The 19626-nt window shown below is 47.3% G+C and overlaps 1 protein-coding gene across 3 annotated transcripts in view; it reads right to left on the bottom strand.

Moving 5' to 3' along the window:
* ROBO4 (roundabout guidance receptor 4) overlaps positions 1 to 19626 on the bottom strand; it is a 93893-nt gene that overhangs the window by 35659 nt on the left and 38608 nt on the right. For 2 of the 3 annotated variants that reach the window (XM_033171789.1, XM_033171791.1), the window contains exons 10-15: positions 17816 to 17987; positions 15923 to 16117; positions 15085 to 15127; positions 14485 to 14624; positions 12223 to 12561; positions 5937 to 6053 (exon numbers count right to left, since the gene is read on the bottom strand). In XM_033171789.1, the coding sequence (XP_033027680.1) occupies positions 5937 to 6053; positions 12223 to 12561; positions 14485 to 14624; positions 15085 to 15127; positions 15923 to 16117; positions 17816 to 17987 (1006 nt within the window). The remainder of the gene's footprint in view (positions 1 to 5936; positions 6054 to 12222; positions 12562 to 14484; positions 14625 to 15084; positions 15128 to 15922; positions 16118 to 17815; positions 17988 to 19626) is intronic. The other variant, XM_033171790.1, reaches the window with a different exon arrangement.

Genomic DNA, 19626 nt, shown 5'->3' with positions numbered 1-19626 from the left:
TAAGTCATCTTAGGAGCTACATTATGCCTATATACGCTCTATGATCCTTGCATCCAATATGGGGAAGAAAAGAGCAATCTCTCTCTCTCTCTCTGGCAGAAGCAAGGCCATCGGCAGAATTGCATCATTGGCCCTCTTATAGGAAACTAGAAATAATGCTGTCCTTGGAAGTCTCATTAGGCAGCATCCCGCCAACCCTTGCATATGACAGCCAGATCCAATTCAGATTAGGGAAAACTTAATGTGTCCATCAGGGGGAAAGGAAAAGGGGGGAAAGACCAAGATAAACATTAACTGCCTGACAGGATCTCTATGGACAAATTGATCAGGCACTTAGTTTCCTGAGCTGCAGGGATGTGGAAAGGAGATTAAAGCAATAATGCTACCCAACGTCTATCACAACCAACAGGAACGTTCCCTCAAATTTCACTGTTTTTTTTCGCAGGTCACAGCAGCAAAGAGGGTGTCCAGGTCAGCATTTGTTTGTGAGTTCTGCTAATGTTATTCATAGACGCATGAGGAGGGCAGGAGAGAGAGAGAGTCCATGCTACAATTTATTATCCATCACTATTTTTCTTGCTGTTCTCTCTCTCTCTCTCTCTCACACACACACACACTCCTCAGTCACATCAGTTTCCCACACTACTGACCTCGCCTCCAAAACATAGCGTGTCAAGAATAAACATTTGCATTCTGTACAGCACCTAGCTGATGCCAAAAGAAAGGAATCAGGTTCCAGTTGCTGGGAATCACACATGGGGAAAGTGCTGTTGCAGTCCGGCCCTCCTTATGGGCTTCCCACAGGCATGTGGAACTAGATAGGCCTTTGGTCTCCTCCAGCAGAGCTCATATTATGCTCTTCTCATCTCACATGTAATGACTTAGGGCCCTTTAGGCCCCAAGCACAGGTGCATTTTAAACACTTTAATTACCGCTCAGAGATCTTCTTGGATCAATGTGTTGCCACCACCTGCAAGTCGTGCTATTCCTGCTTGAATTGCCACAGCATCCGCCCCACTCGGGGCAGAAGAGATTCTGCCTCTCCCCTACCTCAGAGGCGGACTCACCACTGCAATTCCACAAGAAGCCTTCAGGCTTAACCTGTTATCATTGTCTTCGCTGCCTCCACACCTGTTCTTCTCTTATCGATTCCACCCAACAGGAGAGGCGCTGGATGGCATGGGTTAAACTGACGAGGTTTACCCACCACATCTCAAGTTGGACAAGAACATAGGAAGTCGCCTTATATTGAATCAGATCCAAAGCCAGCTCAAGACATTTTGTTGCCTGATGCAAAGGGACAAGATGGTGCCACCTGTTCCATATATGGAAGGCAAACAGATGTTAAATGTTACTTGCACTAGGATGGCATCCTCTATGGCACCCAAGGGCAGCAGGCTAGTTTAGCGGGTGCAGGTCAATAAGTGTGGCACTAATAGCTCCGTCCTCCAAAAGAGGGGAATGCTTCACCCCAGAATCTTCCACCAGAGGAGATTGGCTCACTCTGCTTAATGGTAGAGCCAACCCTATTCAGACCATTTGTCCATCTCTCTCAGCATTGTCAACAATGACTAGCATGAGCTGCAAATGTGACTATTTTTTTACCCCAACTGGCAGATCCCAGAGATTAAGCTCGGGACCTTTTGCATGCAAAGCAAGGGCCCTACTGCTGAGTTCAAATTAAACTGTGAAAAAGCTATTTCCAAATCTGTACAACTCTATGGGGAAGAACAGCAGCAGGAGCCGAAAAATGCACATCAGAACAAATTAGTTTACAGGTGACTAACCTTCCCCACCACACACACACACACACAAAAAACCCCCAAGAAGGTTGAAATGTAATTGAAATAGCCCCATGCCATTAAGCGATCTGAACACTGAAAAGAAACACATTTAAAACCACATTCTTGTCTTTCACACTTGCTCACTAGTAGTGGAAGGCAAGCTTTTAAAACCAGGCTTTAAGTGGCATGTATGAACTCACCCTCTTCTCTATGCTGCTAGCAATCAGAGAACTAAATTTTGGCATCTTGCTACATTTCTGCTCTCCCTGGACTGTAACGTTTGGAGGCGCTGCTGCCAGGGAGGAACTCAATACCTCCAGGATTGCCTCTCCCCATATGATCCAACCTGGACCCTGCACTTGACATGTGAGGCCCTTCTGTATGTCCCCCATTCCAGACAGGTTTGGAGGGTGGCAACAAGAGAACAGGCCTTTTCTGTGGTGGCTCCTCAATTGCGGAATGCTCTTCCCTGAGACATTCCTCTTTACCCAGACCTATGGGTATGAAATAATCTATGGCCTGTGAAAGTGTGGGGGAGAGGACTGTTTGTTGTTGTTGTTGTTGTTGTTGTTAATAATAATAATACTCCACCCATCTGGCTGGGTTTCCCCAGCCACTCTGGGTGGCTTGCAGTGACAATTTTATCATTAGGCTGTCAGTATGCTTTTATCATTGATGTCCTGTAATGTGTTTTTAATGTACGCTGCCCTGGGATCTTTTGATAGAGGATGGTATACAAGTGAAATAATAATAATAATAATAATAATAATAATAATAATAATAATAATGGCTTCCAGGCCAGACAGCTGTTCATGCAACAACAAAAAAACGCTGTCATAATCCATACTTGGACAGAAACCCTCCAATTCCTCTCTTGTCCCCCCTCCAAAATGTCCAATTTACCCACATAGCCTCTTCCTTGCAGACCCTGCCTCATGAATAACTGAGAAGGATTTATGGGCATGGGGCACCAGGGAGAGGGTGCGGTGGTGGAGTTTGCAAGGAGAAGCATCATCGGCAGTCCCGCTGCCTCATTAAGCCTTTGAAAGGGGCTTCAAAGAAGAAGTCTCTGTCCTCGAGAGCCAGCTTGAGGCTCATCTGGCAACGAGGCTCCCTTAATAAAAACAATGCAAGCAAAGCTCAGACGCACATCCGGGAGAGCAGAGATTTACCACCAGAGCCGGCCATAAACACACAGTTCAGGCTCAGACTAATAGTCTTATCTCTAGCTCTGGGAGCCCTTGAAAGCCAAACATCTTGGAACGGGGCAGGCATCCCCTAAGGAGGTGCGGGCAATTGCTAGGCGATGTGTACAAGCTCGGTCCCTCATGCTTCCCCGTCTTGACTTTATTTATTTAAATGATTTCAATGCCACTGTTCAAGCGAGGATCAAAGGAGAGAAAAACTGTGGCTCAGAGCTCCTCGTACACGCTTGGCGCATGGAGCTGGCCCAGCAGACGGCACCATGGCAGGGGGCGAGGGAGGAATAGATGGAGACAGGGACTGGTGCCCAAATGGTGCAACAAGGCTTTTCAAAGGGTTAGGGACATGGGAAGCTGCCTTCATAGCAAGTCGGAGTATTAGCCCATCTTGCTCAGTATAATAAGTGGCTCCTCAGGGTTTCAGACAGGGAATGTTCCCAGCCCTACCTGAAGATGCTCGGGATTGAACGAGGGACCTTCAGAATGCAAGGCAGAAGCTCTGCCACTGGGTTGTGGCCCTCCCCGTAAGTGTTGGTTCCTAGCAGACCCAGGTCCCTAACAGACCCTTGGTCAAGTCTGGGTCCATGGACCAGGGCTTTTTCTAAGCTGGAACTCAGTTCTGGCACCTGAAAGCTCCCATTGCCGTCATAAGACAACAAGGGAGGTGTTCATGGGGAGTTCCAGCACCAATTTTTCTAGAAATGTAGCACTGCATGGAACATATGGGACACCCCTCTTTTGAAGTGTCCCCTCCCCCAGGGTGCAGCGCAGGGCCAAAGTACATGCAGTGCTAAATGCGTCATAGCAGGCACGTGGGAGTGTTGGCCCTTTTCCTCCATAAGGGAAGAGATACTTAACCATTTCCTTCCAAGCCACGGTGCCATTAAAAAATCACACACAAACACACACTTATTAGCATTAAAGGGAAAGCTCCCATTGGCACAAGCAACCAGGATCATGCAATGACGCATCTGTTCAAAACTAGAGCACTGCCCTTTGAAATTACCCAGCCCAAAGGTCCCAGGATGGCAGAATATGAGCATCACATTATAAAGGATGCAAGGTGCTACAGGCCGAAGCACAAGGAGACCTCCATAGCTGTCAAGTCTCCCTTTTTTTTGCAGAAAACTCCCTTATTCCAAGCTGTTTCCCGCTGCTATCCCTGATTTTTATATCCCTTAAATTTCCCTTATTTCAAAGGGAATATTCCTCTCCCCAGGCACATCTCTACCCTGTGGCGCCAGTGGCACGGGGAACCAGGGCCGGGCGGTAAGCTGAGTGTCCAGGAAGGAGAGTTGGAGTCCAGGGAGATCAGAGCTGCTCCCCCTCTGCAATCCTAGAGCGCCGCTGAGGGAGGAGGAGGAGCCAGAGCAGGAGGAGAGTCCACCACCCATCCACCTCCCCGCCCGCGCAGCTGGAGGACCATGCTAGGGAAAGAGGCCACACTTCCCAAACTTCCTGCCCCACGTTCCTCAACATCTGGCTGCCGAGTGCGCGCCAAGTGTGAGGAGCGAGGAGAGAGCCGCGTCAGAGACCCTTAAAAGTTCTCCTGGATCTGAAAGCGAGCCATCGTGCAGCGCAGGAGAAAAACACCGAGAGGTGGGCTCCATGGGTTGCCCGTGAAGCCGCCTGGACTTTTAACCTCCGTGTGTGGTGCTGTCAGGAGGGGGTCGTTCAAATGCTGTGCGTTGTGCAGAATGGAAATATTTAGGTGCGATGTTCTATCCATGGATGCAGCTTGCAGAGGGGAAATTCGAGAGGGCGAGGGAGCATGGGTCCGCTGTGGGGAGCGGAGCGCATTTCTTGTGCACGGGTGCCTGCCTGGAGAAGGGATTTGTGCTGCGGAGCTGTTGTGGGAAATGCCTATGTGGTTGTGTTGATAGGTGTGCAAAGGAGGGGTGCAGAAGCTAAAGGCATCTGTCTATATGGCCTTTCCAAAGGCCAGGTTGTGCAGTCAGCTGGGGCCTGTAAAAAGCCAGGCCGGGAGCCACCTTAAGTTGAGGCTGCATAGGCCTTGTGGTGCATGTGATTCAGATTCTATTCAGTTGAACCTCTGGTTACAAAGTTGACTTTTTTAGCAATGCCCCCCTAGTGAGCCTTCTTTTGTTCACTTCTTTTTTATTTCAAGGCAGTGCACACCTATGTTTGTAGATCTGCAAACCTTTCCGGTCATGGGTTACTCCATGTGATCCCTTATTTTCAAATCCAAAACTTGACAGCTATGGAGACCTCAGGCCCGAAATGAGAGCTGGGCACCAGAATGTAAAAGCATTAGCAATCAACCATTCTCCAAAGAAAAGCTCCATGACTCCAGAGCTAACACGAAGCTCTGCTGCCCTCTCCTGGGATGTTAAGAGAGATGCTATGCAATTTGAAGTACAGTGGTACCTCGGGTTACATGCGCTTCAGGTTACATACTCCGCTAACCCAGAAATAACAGTGGCAGTGGGAGGTCCCATTAGCGGAAGTGGTGCTTCAGGTTAAGAACAGTTTCAGGTTAAGAACGGACCTACGGAACAAATTAAGTACGTAACCAGAGGTACCACTGTAGAGGCTTAAACTGGAATGAATGTCCATGGTATTGGCCACCTCTGCCATCCCTTATGCTCATGAGGGATAGAACTGAAAACTTGTTTATTTACACATCGCTTTATTTGTCATTTATCTTGTCATTTTGTTATGTTATTAAGAAATGGTTCTTGCAATGGTTGATGTTGAGATGTCTCCATGTTTTTTTCTGTCGTAAGCCATACTGAGCAGGGGGGTTTTTTGTATGAAAATGAAAGAATGAAGGAAGTGTAACAGCCTAAGGTGGCCCCACTGAACTCACTAAGTGAGCATGCACATGCACAGGACTGTTAGTCTGGATCCAACCCTAGATTTCTAAGAACATTGCCTGTACTTGAGTTTCTTCCTGATGCCCTGTTTTGCCCCTTGCTGCTTCTCCTACCATGAGTTCTCCGGTGCTTCCCAGAGCTGATACGAGAGCTTGTCTGGCTGCCCTGGCTGCTCCAGTCTGCCGAAAAGCTAGGTGGCTGCGTGGGAGTGCTGTGTGCTTGTTGTAGCTCTGGAAGAGATAAAGACATTGACATGTGCAAGTCAGATCAGCCTTGACTCTCATTACAACTAACAAAGGAGATAATTGTGGCATGCTATATAGTCTTCTGTCTCAATAAGAAATGCCACTTTCAGATTTTTAAAATTGTTTTAGCCAACTGAGCCTGTAGTATTTCCCATCCAACATTTTCTTTTGATCCTTTTGTTAGCGCATTTGTATTGTTGCAATGACTGGACAACCATCTTTCACTTGGAAGATTGCATGTTAATGGATCAAAATCAATGATTTATCGGTGGGGGCTAATGGTTGGGAGATCTTTGTGTGTGTGGGGGGGGAAACTTTCCCCCCAAAACAGTACTTCTGTATTGTCAGGATTCAACCTCAGTCTGTTTCCCGCCATCCATCCTCCAACCACCTCCAGGCACTCACGCAGGACATTCACCGCCTTCACAGGTTCAGATTTAAATGAGAGGTAGAGCTGGGTATCATCTGCATATTGATGAACACCCAGCCCAAACCCCCTGATGATCTCTCCCAGCAGCTTCATATAGATATTAAAAAGCATGGGGGGAGAGGACAGAACCCTGAGGCACCCCACAAGTGAGAGCCCAGGGGTCTGAACACTCATCCCCCACCACCACTTTCTGAACACGGCCCAGGAGGAAGGAGCAGAACCACTGTATAACAGTGCCCCCAGCCCCTAGACCCTCTAGACATTCTAAAAGGATGTTATGGTCAATGGTGTCAAAGGCTGCTGAGAGATCCAGCAGAACTAGGAAACAGCTCTCACCTTTGTCCCTAGCCCGCCGGAGATCATCGACCAGTGCAACCAAGGCAGTTTCAGTCCCATGGTGAGGCCTGAATCCCGATTGAAAGGGATCCAAATGATCCGCTTCTTCCAGGCATGCTTCGAGTTGTTCAGCAACCACCCGCTCAATCACCTTTTCTAAGAATGGTAGATTTGAGACTGGGCGATAGTTGGCCATATTGTCCGGGTCTAAATATGTTTTTTTAAGAAGCGGTTTAATGACCGCCTCTTTCAGCGGGTCTGGGAAGGCTCCCTCACAGAGGGAAGCATTTCACTACCCCACAGAGCCCATTGCCCAGCCCTTCCCAGCTCGCTTTTATTAGCCAGGATGGGCAAGGAACAAGGAGACAGGTGGTCGGTTTCACTCGTCCAAGCAGCCTGTCCACATCCTCGGAGGTAACAGATTGGAATTGATTCCATGTAACATGACTAGACAGGACTCTAGCTCTCTCCTGCCCTGCCTCTGCTCCCACGGTGGAGTCTACTTCCTTCTGAATCTGAGCGACTTTATCCGCAAAAAAAAAACTTTGCAAAAGCATTGCAGGAGATCTTGGGGTCCCTACCAGGCCCTGGTGACGAAGATGGTTCTGATAGATTGCGAACCAGCTGAAATAGTCTCCTGCTGCTGTTTCCTGCAGATGCAATAGAGGCGGTAAAAAGGTCCTCTTCGCCGTTGCCACTGCCACTTGGTAGGCTCGATGTTGAGCTCTAGTCCGTGTCTAGTCTGATTCAGAATGAGTTTTCTGCCACCGGCGCTCTAGCCGTCTCAGCGACTGTTTAATTACCCTCAGCTCCAGGGAAAACCACAGGGCTGTCCAGGCTCCATGCAGTCGGAGAGGGCGCTTCGGAGCCAGACAGTCAATAGCCCTGGTTAACTCTGCATTCCAGCAGGCCACCAGGGAATCAGCTGAAAGGCCATCAACATGGGATAAAACAACCCCTACCACTCTCTGGAAGCCAATTGGATCCATTAGAGAAGGGATGGGGAGCCTGTGGCCCTTCCAAACGATGTAGGTCTACAACTCCCATCATCCACCATGACCATTGGCCAAACTAGCTGGGGCTGATGGGAATCAGAGTCCCACAACATCTGGAGGGCCAAAGGTTCCCCAACTTTGTAGCAGAGGGTGTAGGAACAGATGGCAGGGCTGCCCACCCCCGACTGCCACTGGTCCTCCACCCTAGTGCCCCCCTGATGCTGCCACTGACGACAATGACTCCTCCACTGTGCCCTGCCCCCACCACCTCTGCTGCCTGAGGTGGCCCAGGAATGCCCCAGCATGCTGAAGGTAGCAGGGGAGAAAAAAGGGGGGGCTGGAGAGGAGTCCAGTTAGGGGAGCAGTGATGGAGGAGTAAGGGGCCTTCAGTGCACATTAAAACCTTCCAGGGAACTAGAGAGGCTTTTCCATAATTCATTCCGGAGGCACAAGGCCTGATTTGAATGCAAAGGCCAAAGTTGCGGAGGACCACATGGATACCGAGCGATGGGGGTTCCCCTCGGAGCTACCAGGCTTGTTTCCCAGCAACCCCACCCGCCTCATCCTCAGCAGAGAAGGCCATCGTCTCTGCATCACTCCCAGCAATTAGCAGCTTCAGCAAGCAAATTAGGTTTTCTATTAGATTCTGCGAAAGTCGCGGCATTCAATTTGTACCTGAACTTTGCAGATGATTCAATTAGGGCCTCCTGAGAACCTCACCCTCCCTGGAGGGCAGGTAGGGAGGGCAGGGAGATGCTGGCATCATGTAGAGGAGGGGCTGAGCTAAGGCTGTTCCCCCACCCCCAGGAATCTGTATGACATTTAGAGGCGGACAAATCCCTTATCTCAAGACTCAGGACACTGGAAGCTGCCTTATTCTGACGTTTGGTCTCTCTAGCCAGGTATGGGGAATCTGTGGTCCTCCAGATGTCATTGGATTCCTACTCCCATAATCCTTGACCATTGGCCATGCTGGCTGGAGATAATGGGAGCTGGAGTCCAAAACTTCTGGAGGGGCCCAGATTGGGAAGATCTCTTTTGTGGCAATAATCCTGATGCTCATGATTGTGGCTACCATTGCCAAATCAGGGAGTTGCCATGAGGAGCAACCCTATGCAATTCTAGGCATGTCTGCTCAGATGTGACCCCCATGGAATTCAGTGGATTCAGGGAGTCTATATAGGATGGCAGCCTAAGTTCTCAGGCTGAGATGGGGAATAATAATCAGGGGGGTATGGGAATTGTACTCCAACAACATTGCCAGGGTGGAAGACAAGTTCCCCTCCCCCGGGCTCAACTGAGAAACATTAACAATGTATTGTGTGGGAAGAATGTGGAGTGGGCCAATATGCAAAATTCAGAAAGGTGTCAGCATGCCATGGGACTGGTGGTGGTGGGCTTAAATACAACCCTTTCCCCTCTCCGCAGTTCAGGCATCACACATTCCCAAAGCCCAGCCTTACACCTTTAAAACTATCATCATCATTATTTATTTGATTCATATACTGCCCTTGACCAAAAGATCCCAGGGCAGTGTACAACATTAAGAACACATTTTCAACTGCTTTTTCAAGTGTGTGTGTGTGTGTTTGAAATTTTTGTTAACTGTTTTTATGTGTTTTTTGTGGTGGTGGTGGTATTTGGCTACTTCTGTTTATATTTTGATTGTGTATTTTGTGTTTTTATGTTGTAATTTTACCTTGTGAACCACCCTGAGACCTGTGGGTATAGGGCGGTATATTATTATTATTATTATTATCATCATCATCATCATTATTCAGTGCTTTTTTTCTTAAAAATGTTTAGGGGTACTCTCATTTTCCTACTCATATTGGAATACTGCCCCTCAATGAGGCCAAACTTAGATTCACAAAATGTTTAGGGGTATGCATACCCCTGCGTGCACCCCAGAAAAAAGCACTAATAATAATAATAATAATAATAATAATAATAATAATAATAATATATGGAGCATCAGTAATAAAAATGTAATATAAACATAATGAAAAGCATAACGACAGCACCCTGCACTAAACGGATTGTGACCTAAGCTTTTGTGCACCAGAATCCACTTGAGATGCATGCTGTGATCATCAGCTGCCAGATATCCATCTATCTATCTAGGATGTGAAGAGCAGCGTGTCCAAAAGGTCATGAGATGCAAGGAGAGACAATGTTAACACTCCACAGACCCAGTGACACTTTGTGCACAGTGCAGTCGGCTCAAGTTCCATCAAAACTCTGCTCCTAATAAAGACTAGTGATCCTTAAGGCAGTGTTTTTCAACCTTTTTTGGGCAAAGGCACACTTGTTTCATGAAAAAAATCACGAGGCACACCACCATTAGAAAATGTTAAAAAAATTAACTCTGTGCCTATATTGACTATATATAAAGTAATTTTCCCACGGCACACCAGGCAACATCTCGCGGCACACTAGTGTGCCGCGGAACAGTGGTTGAAAAACACTGCCTTAAGGTGCCACAACTCATTTTCACATTTGCTGCTGCTGCAGAGTTCCCCCTCTGGAGTGAAAATATTGATAGCTAGAGACCTACTGTCGGTGGTTATTTAAATCCACTATCTCAGATTCAGCCCTCCTTATGTCTCTGCACCCTTCGGGTTTCCTGCTGCCACGGATGCGATACCTTTCTCTATGTCATCCCTGCGTCTCCTCCCTAAATAATCTTATAGTCTCCACAAGACACCCTCTCCACAGGGAAATTCGTTTCAGGCAGTAAACCTGAAATTAGCATTAGCGGAACAGCTTTGCAGTAAAATAAACTGCCAAGAGAACTTGTAGATTCTTGTTCCTTGGAAGCAAATGTTTCCGCTAGGGATGTGGGACCACGGCTCCGTAGTAGACCATTACCCTTGAATGTAGAAGGTCCCTAGTTCAACCCCTCACATCTCCAAGAAGCTCTGGGATAGATACCGGTCTGAAAGCCAATCAGTGGCTAACCTGTCATTCTCCAGAAATCATTGAAATCCAACTTTCATTAATGCCAGCCAGCCCAGCCAATGGTTTAGGATGGGAGCAACAAATTGTACAGGCCCATAGGTTAGCTGTCTCTGGCGTAGACAACAGTGAACAGGATGGCTCAATGGTCAGACTCGGTATAAGGCAGCTTCCTATGTGTCTCTAGGACTTCCTATGTGGTCTAGGACTTCCTCCAGGACCAGGGCTCCAGTTCAGTAATCTACTAGTTCTCTTTCACCCAGAAAGAGACGGGACTCCTGCAACTTTTAACAGCTGCACGACACAATCAATCAGGCAAAGCTGTCCTAGCAGTCAGATGCAGTGAAGGCCCTCCTTTGTGTGCCTCCTCCTCGAGAGGTCCGGAGGGTGGTAACACGAGAACAGGGCCTTATCTGCAATGGCTCCCCATCTGTGGAATGCTCTCCCAAGGGAAGTTCGCCTGGCGCCTTCATTATACACCTTTAGGAGCCAGGCAAAAACGTTCCTTTTAAACCAGGCCTTTGGTTGATCTGTTTGACATCGTATACCCTTTTAAAATGTGGCTCTTTTTTGGGGGGGTGGGGTGTTATTTCATTGTTGGTTTTGTTCTGATTATATAGGGTTGTGATCTTTTCTGTGAACCGCCCTGAGATCTCCGGGTATAGGGTGGTATATAAATAAGAGTAAGAATAAGAATGGGAAGAAGCATCATCTGCCAAACTACTAATGGTGCTGCAGCTGTTCAAGGCACATGAGTTCTGCCAGAGAAAAAGTTGGCAACCTTACTTTCACAACTCTTTATATATTATGGTGTCATAGGCAACTCCCAGACAAGAGAGAAAGGGAGAGAGGGAGAGAGAGAGAGAGTGATTATTGTCAGGAGCAGCCCAGCTACTCACGAGGAGAGGGAGAGAGGAAGCCCTGCTCAGGAGTTGGGCAGGGAGAGCTGCTCTTCAAGGGAAGAAAGCACACGAAGCTATAGGGAACCCGAGCCCCTTTTGCAAAGGGACTCCTCCTCATCATCATCCAGCTTATCACATGAATTGTCTCCAAGCGAGGGAGCGGAGCAAGGGCTCCGTGACACTGCTGAAAGACCCAGCACCACCAGCCAGACAAGATCGGACAGAAGCCCACAGCTTCCAGCACAGGCATGCACAGCGCAGGAGGGCTAGAAGACCCAGGAGACATCGTTTCAGGGTGCCGAAAATCTGGTGTTGGGTGGGGAGCCGAAGGAATGGACTTCCGGATTCTGATAGTGATGGAACGGTCATGTTTTTGACTAGCTCCGCTTGTAAATAGCAATGCTTAATAAATAGCTTCAGTTTTCAAAAGAGGCTTCTGTTGTTACTCATGAGCAGTACTGGGGAAGATCCTGACAATGATGATGATGATGATGATGATGATGATGATGATGATGATGATGATGATGTCTTACCTTTCTTGCTATTTTTATCCCAGGATCCCTGAAGTATAAGATTTGGAGATAGGGAGCCCTTTGCCTTCCGTGGCCCTTGACGTGCTGCTCCCCTCGTACTGGCCAGCCAGGGGTTCGGGCTGTAGTGGGGCATGAACACCTGGTCACCATTTTGCACCAGTTCCATGGCATGCAGGCTGGGGCTAGAAAGGCGAGGCGGTGGGGCATTGTAGAAAGTTTTCAGGTCCTTCACGGGAAGATCTACGTAGAGTGCCCCATATAGGCTGCTGCTCCTACTATCAGGCACCAAAGGAACAGTTTGGATGCAGGAACCTTGGCTCTGCCTGTCGAAGGGTGCTGCTGTGGGGAGGGGGGCAAGGAAAATGCAAAAAGGAGGGGCCAGTCAGGGATGGAGCAACCTACTTAGTTCATAGCAGTTTTGCATGTGTTGATTCATAAGTCCATTTTGCCCCATTACTTCAATAATCTGATTTTTTTTAAAGGAATCTACAAAAAGATCCTATTTAAATATGTATACTTAAATGTCCTTAAATGCATTTTAAAATTTCTCTCATAGTATGCATTTCCAAGAGGATATATTATCCTTATAGTACACATTTTCCCATATTGGCCTGAATATAAGCCATACCCACCAATAAGCTACACCTTTAAAATTTGGGAGGGGGGAGGGGAGTCAATAGCCGAATATAAGCCGCTCCCTAAAAATTGGGTTACAGGCTGAAAAGCACTGCGGTTGGTAGAATTGTAACTCTGAGCCAATTTAAGCCTTTGATCTTGCAAGCCCTCAAGTTACCGTACAATCGTTAAATTACAAATCTCTATTCAATTGCTACAATTCCGCAGGAGCTCACACCCGCAAATGACAAATGAACAGTCTCAAGCTTGCAAATTGGCAAGAAAACACTTTTTGTTCCGTTTTACCGTATGTCTGTTTTAGTATTGCAATATTGTAAAAGCCCATTTTTGTAAGGTTGCGAATTTAAGCGAATTTGGGGGGAAAGTGAGGCTTATATTCGGGCCATTGCGGTATATGCATTTTGATATGTACCTCAAAATTCAGAGACGTGCAAAATCCAAATAACTCTAGAATGCATGGATGGGCAGGTTCCCAGAGACAAGATTGTAGCTACCTTGGCTCCTTCTCTAGCCCTGATGTTCCAATATGGCTGCTGAACTAAGCCATGGTTTGGCTCAGTGTGTCATCCAAATCAGGGATCATGGTTTGTTTCACTCCAGAAAAACCATAGGGTGTAACCATGCCTTGTTCCTGGGTTTACAATCCATGGTTTGTCTGGAGTGAGATCCCCAGTTTAGACAACATGCTAAGCCGAACCATGGTTAAGCGCAGCAGTAGTGCAGCAGGAAGAGGGTCAGGGGAGGAACCGACTCCAGGAACCCTCACATTCACATGTCTGCACTAAGCTCACATTGCATGCAAACCAGCTCACTGAAAGAATGAAATAATACTGTCAGTGGATGAAGGTGGCAATGAGCTAGGAGTGGAGGTTTGCAAGGACTGGGGTCCAAACCCGTTGCTTCTTTCAACAATATTATAATTCTTTATTATGGCTGCAGATCAATAAAATTAAGTCCAGAAATAAAACATACAGCTTGTTAAAACAATTGAAAACAGATGGGATGCTATTATACTTTCCTCCCATCTCTCAAGCCAACAGACAATTTCTCCTGATCTGTATTGAAGTCAGAATTATTATTATTTTTTTTTACAACCTTCCCAGTAGCATACAAATGAGCATCCCTTAAGCAGATGGAAGCCAGATCTTCATATCTTCCTGGGAGAGTGCTTAATAAAAGGAGAATCATCCACTCTCTCTACACTAACTATACAAATTGCAGTACAGAAGAACAGGGTCAACAGGTCCTATTGCTCCAACTCCACACAAACACAACCGTACATAAACCCAAGTCTTGGTGAATCGTCCACTTAACAGTGCAAAAGGCAACTCGCTGAAATGAGCAAGGATAAATGGTCCCCTATACTTGGGCAAGAACCATATTATAATAAACGATATTAAAACCAGATGCACAGCTCCACCCAAAATTCTCCACCTTACTTGTAAGGAACAATATTCTCAGGCTATCTTGCCAAATGTTCTCCAGGGTAGTCGACGTGTGAAATTCTCTAACAATTTAGGAGCAGAAAAATTCCCAGGAAATGGATCAGATTGTAAATTTCAGAGAAATTTCAGCAAGCTCTAAGCAAAACTAAACCACCACCTGCTGTTGCCAAGGGACACTTACTAGATTTGTGGGATTCCTGGTTATCTTTGGGTTCAGTCCACAGGAGCTGACTGCTCAAGCTGCTGCTGGTGCTGTAGTTCTTGGAGTCCGAAGTTGACTTCCATGTGTTTGAAAGCCAGGGAGAATCACTACAGTCTACCCTACAGTCAAAGGGGAAATAGCACACTTTCATAGATCCAAAACTCGGTAGAGTGGCAGACAGACTCACTGACCAAACAGACAGACGGAAGACTGTGAAATCAGAGAAGGACATGACACGACTCTATTGGTAGCTTGGGTGTCTTCATTTGCACAGGTGTCTTCATTCACACACACAGGACTAGTGAGCTGCAGAAATATATACCCGCTCCACCCCACCCGATTACAAGAAGACTAAACATATATAAAGAACTGTAGTGATTTTGTTCTGGTTTTGCATGACAAGGACAGGGCATAAAGAAGTGAAATCGCTATTTAATTCTGGGTCACGGTGGTGGCGGGTGATAACTTGCCCCCTGATTGCCATCAAACATCCCACGACATATAACTATTTTGCTAGAGCTGTCTTGCCCAGATATAAACATGCATGCATCCCGGGACAGAGGGGAAACTGCAGCATACCTGTGTTTGATGATGGTGTCATCACTGGCGTTCCTATACAAACCTGGAGAGAGTGAAGTGCATGGCAAAATAGCATTAGGCAGGCATACCTGTCTTCAGTGACAATTCATTTTATGATTCCTCACTGCAGCTGACAGCAGTACTCCCTGCCACACTCTTCCGAGGTCCAAACTAGTAAGACCGCAACTTAACTCCTGACCTGGGATAAAGCGACCTCTTGGTGTGCTTACTGTATTCAGTTCCTTGCGGGGAGGGCAGTGTTCAAGGAAGCAATGCCCCCCACATACAATCACATGCAATGCACATGCTGTGACATTTTTCCCCACGCATCCCTGCTTAGACTAGAGCAGGGTTCCCTACGCCTCCCCAGCAATCTCTGTATAACTCTTGGAAATCTTCCCAGGCCAAAAGACTTCTTCCCAGGCTACATCCCTGCTTCACACCCTCCTTGAGTGTTTCTGACCAGCTGGGATACGTTCCTTGGACTCTGATAACACCCATTGCTTGGACTCTGATAACACCCATTGCTTGCCAGAGCGGGTGATAGGAGAGGGTTGTGTTGACTAGAAACTAGTCTAGCGTATGATGGTGAAGGTTGCATAATTGCAGCACCCACTTCAGTCTCCGGCTCTGCCCATCTCTGAAACGTGGCCCTCAGAAGATTGGCCGGAAGGAAATGGGGCCGTCAGACTGAAAAAGGTTTCCCACCACAGGCAGAGAGTCCTATTCAGACTGACACCCTACACTGAGCCCATTTACCAACCCGGGACCCAGTGCAATGAGTCAGAACACTGCCCCTTCTATAAGCCTAAAGCCAGACTCTATCTGCTTCCCTTACCTTCACCTAGGGCATATGGACGTCTCCGGCCATACTGCCTGGCTTGCTGCTGGCAAACATAAACCGTGAATGCCATCAGCATGACCCAGAGTGCCGAACCCACACTGGCAATGAAGACAGGCTGGCGCACCACTTCCAGGATGTAGTTGGCGGAATGGAAGTCGGGGGTCTTGGCCATCTTCTCGACTGTCGGCTCTGGAAAGGAACGAGGTGTGATGGTGGACTTACGGTAAGCCACAGGAGAATGAAGAAGGTTTGGGTTGTGTGTACACACAGTAGATGAGCCCTGGCCTCACGGACAACATCTTCAGTGGGAGGCGCGGCTACAGCTGAGTGGCAGGGCACATGCTGGAGATCACAGCAGTGGTGCCAGGTGCCCGTGGCAGCTGGAGGGGAGGGGAAGAGGACCAACAGCAGGTGGAGCCAGAACCAATGCTGTGAAGCATGGCTGGAAATTTCCGTTGAAGCTGAAGAAGGGCCTAACAGGTCAATCATTAAGTGGGGCTGCTATCTCTACTGGCTCAGTCACAAGGTATTTAGCTCAGAATCATATGAAAAGGACTGTAGTACAGGTCTATGCATATGTTAATCTGGAGGCATTCAACTTGGGTGAGGTGCTGTCTTTGTTGTTGTTGTTTGTATACTGCCCTATACCCGTAGATCTCAGGGCGGTTCACAACATAGAATTGCAAAATAAAAACACACATTATTATTATTATTATTATTATTATTATTATTATTAATAAACAAAGACAAGCCAATAATCCCTCCTTTCACAGTCCATTTAAAAGGGCATCGGATGTCAATTGGCCAAAGGCCTGGTTGAATGGAATGCAAACTCTGGCCCTCAAGATGTTTTGGAACTACAATTCCCATCATCCCTAGCTAAAAGGACCAGTGGTCAGGGATTATGGGAATTGTAGTCTCAAAACATCTGGAGGGCTGGAGTTTGCCTATGCCTGGTGTATAATGAAGGCACCATGTGAGCCTCCCTGGGGAGAGTGTTTCACAAACGGGGAGCCACTGCAGAGAAGGCCTGTCCTCATGCTGCCACCCTCCGGACCTCTCAAGGAGGAGGCACACGAAGAAAGGCCTCGGAGGATGGTTTCCGGGTCCAAGTAGGTTCATATGGGGAGAGGCGGTATTGTAGTTGTGTGAATCTCTGTCTCCAGTAAAACAGCCTGAGGCTAATGGAGGCTGCAACGGAGAAGAGACAGAGCTTTGGTTTTTAGCTCAGACTGCAAGATATTTATAATCTAAGATATTATGCCTTTTGCTGGGATCAGTATACGGAATTATGCAACTAAGTGAATGTAACTTTCATTTGTTCTAAGTTGTTTGGAGTTAAGTGCTGGAAGGCTGGTTTAGACGCATCAAAGAAGCATTTCACGTAAATCACATTGACAAAAGACGGGACTCCACAGCGCCATCTGGTGGGTCACAGTGTTATAACACATATAAAAGTAGAAAATTCTTTCCAGTAGCACCTTAGAGACCAACTGAGTTTGTTCATACCAAGAGCTCATACCAAGAACAAACTCAGTTGGTCTCTAAGGTGCTACTGGAAAGAATTTTCTATTTTGCTTCGACTATGGCAGACCAACACGGCTACCCACCTGTAACATATAAAAGTGTTTATCTTTACTAATGTAAGTAAAGCATCTGAAACATATTTTTTGGACTGATAGCCCTCTCTTCCATGAATTGGCACATTCCTCTTTTAAAGGCACCCTCTTTTGGTGGCAGTCACTGGCACTGCTAAAAGTCCCATCTACCGGAGCCATCATAGTAAATGGTCAGGAATGATGGGAGTTGTAGTCCAACAGAATCTAGATTGCCACAGGTGTCCCCGTCCCTGTTGTAAGAGATCAACTACAAGATAGCACCTCTGACCTACAGCACTGCATACAGGATTACTGGGCACTCCAGTTCCAGCTCCATTGACTGCTGCTACCTGGACGCAGTATTTTTGCCCGTTAGCCAGGCCTGTCACTTCTAGGCTGTGTGTTTCTCCATCCACTGTTCTGTTAGAGCCTGAGAAAGTTTCATTGCCCAGGAACCAGACCTGCAGACACAAGGAGAGAGAAGAAAAACATCAGCCTGTCTCACACAGAGAGGCACAAGACGGCAATTTCTGCAGAACAGAAGTACGTGTGAGAGGAACCAAATATATCCTGCACAGAGTCACACATCTAGCAAAGCAGTAAGAGATAGATGCAATGTTGGGGAAAGAAGCCAGTCTGTGGGCTGCATTTCGGGGGGGGGCACACACCAGTAGTGTGCGAAGCCAGAGGAATTGATTGATTGATTGATTGATTGATTGATTGATTGATTTTATTATTTATACCCCACTCATCTGTCTGGGTTGCCCCAGCCACTCTGGGCAGCTTCCAGCAAAATATAAAAAACATAACAAAACATCGAACTTAAAAAACTTCCCAATACAGGGCTGCCTTCAGGTGTCTTCTAAAAGTTGTATTGTTATTTCTCTCCTTGACAGCTGATGGGAGGGTGTTCCACAGGGAGGGTGCCACTGCTGAGAAGGCCCTCTGCCTGATTCCTTGTACTGTAGCTTCACTTCTCGCAGTGAGGGAACCGCCAGAAGACCCTCAGAGCTGGATGGACATGAGTGTCTGGACTGAACAATGGGTGTGGAGACACTCCTTCAGGTATACAGGGCCGAGGCCGTTTAGGGCTTGAAAGGTCAGCACCAACACTTTGAACTGAGACAAGAGACGAGGCTGGCTGCTGGAGAACCCAGGAAGCTTCAGCATAAATGGATCTATCTCTGAAGAGGACTGTATATTATACGGAAACTCACAACCCCACCTTTTGTTTTTAAGTTTCCAAATTAGAAAGAGGGAAAATTCCAGTTCCCCTGAAATGATTTATGACTCACAGGGGTAAAGGGGGCAGGCTGGTGGCACAGTCTCGCAGCTCGGCGGTGCCTGTGCAGACACATTTTTTAAATCAGGGAAGTGTTTCTCCGAGTCCTTCTCCATACTTTCTAACTAAAGAGCACACTGTGTGTCTGTCCCTTTGTTAGGAAGTATGGTGAGGGACTTGGTCGTGGAAGAAGGGCTGGGTTTAAGAATGGGGGAAGGCAAGGATTGGAAGTCAAGCACTTGGAATTGTGCTCGGAAACTTACTGGGAGCCAGTGAAGATCCCAGTGTAGGAAAAAGTGGGCAGGGCAAGGAATATAAAGTTTTATCTCTGTAAAGTAGGCTAGTTTCTACAAACACATACACACGCCCCTCCCTTGCCTCCATCCAGACAAGCAAGAAGCAACATCAGAATTCAAGGACTCATTCTAGCCAAGTAAAGACACTTGAGGGGTGAAGCAGTACCAGTGAGGGATGTGGCCTGCTGAGAATTCTGAGGGCCAGGTCGAGATGTCAGGGGGGCCACATTTGACCCCCAGGCTTGAGATTTCCTACCCTGCCATGGAACATAAGTCCAGAGTCAGTGCACCTGCCGTACATGTATAATATACAAGGAGCATGACAGCAGGCAAAAGAGGAAACGAGCCTTGAAATGACAAATTAAGAACCAGATGAGGTGTGGGTGACCTCTGGCCCTTCAGATGCTGCTGAACTTCAACTCCCACCATCCCTGTCCATTGGCCATGCTTCTTGGGGCTGGTGAGAGCTGTAGTTCAGCAACATCTGGAGGGCCAGAGATTCCTCAAGCTTGTAATTATTTC

This window comes from Lacerta agilis, chromosome 15 (assembly GCF_009819535.1).
Source record: "Lacerta agilis isolate rLacAgi1 chromosome 15, rLacAgi1.pri, whole genome shotgun sequence".
NCBI classification, from domain to species: Eukaryota; Metazoa; Chordata; class Lepidosauria; order Squamata; family Lacertidae; genus Lacerta; species Lacerta agilis.
Note: the sequence above shows the minus strand (reverse complement) of the source record. Positions and strands in the feature narration are given on the sequence as shown.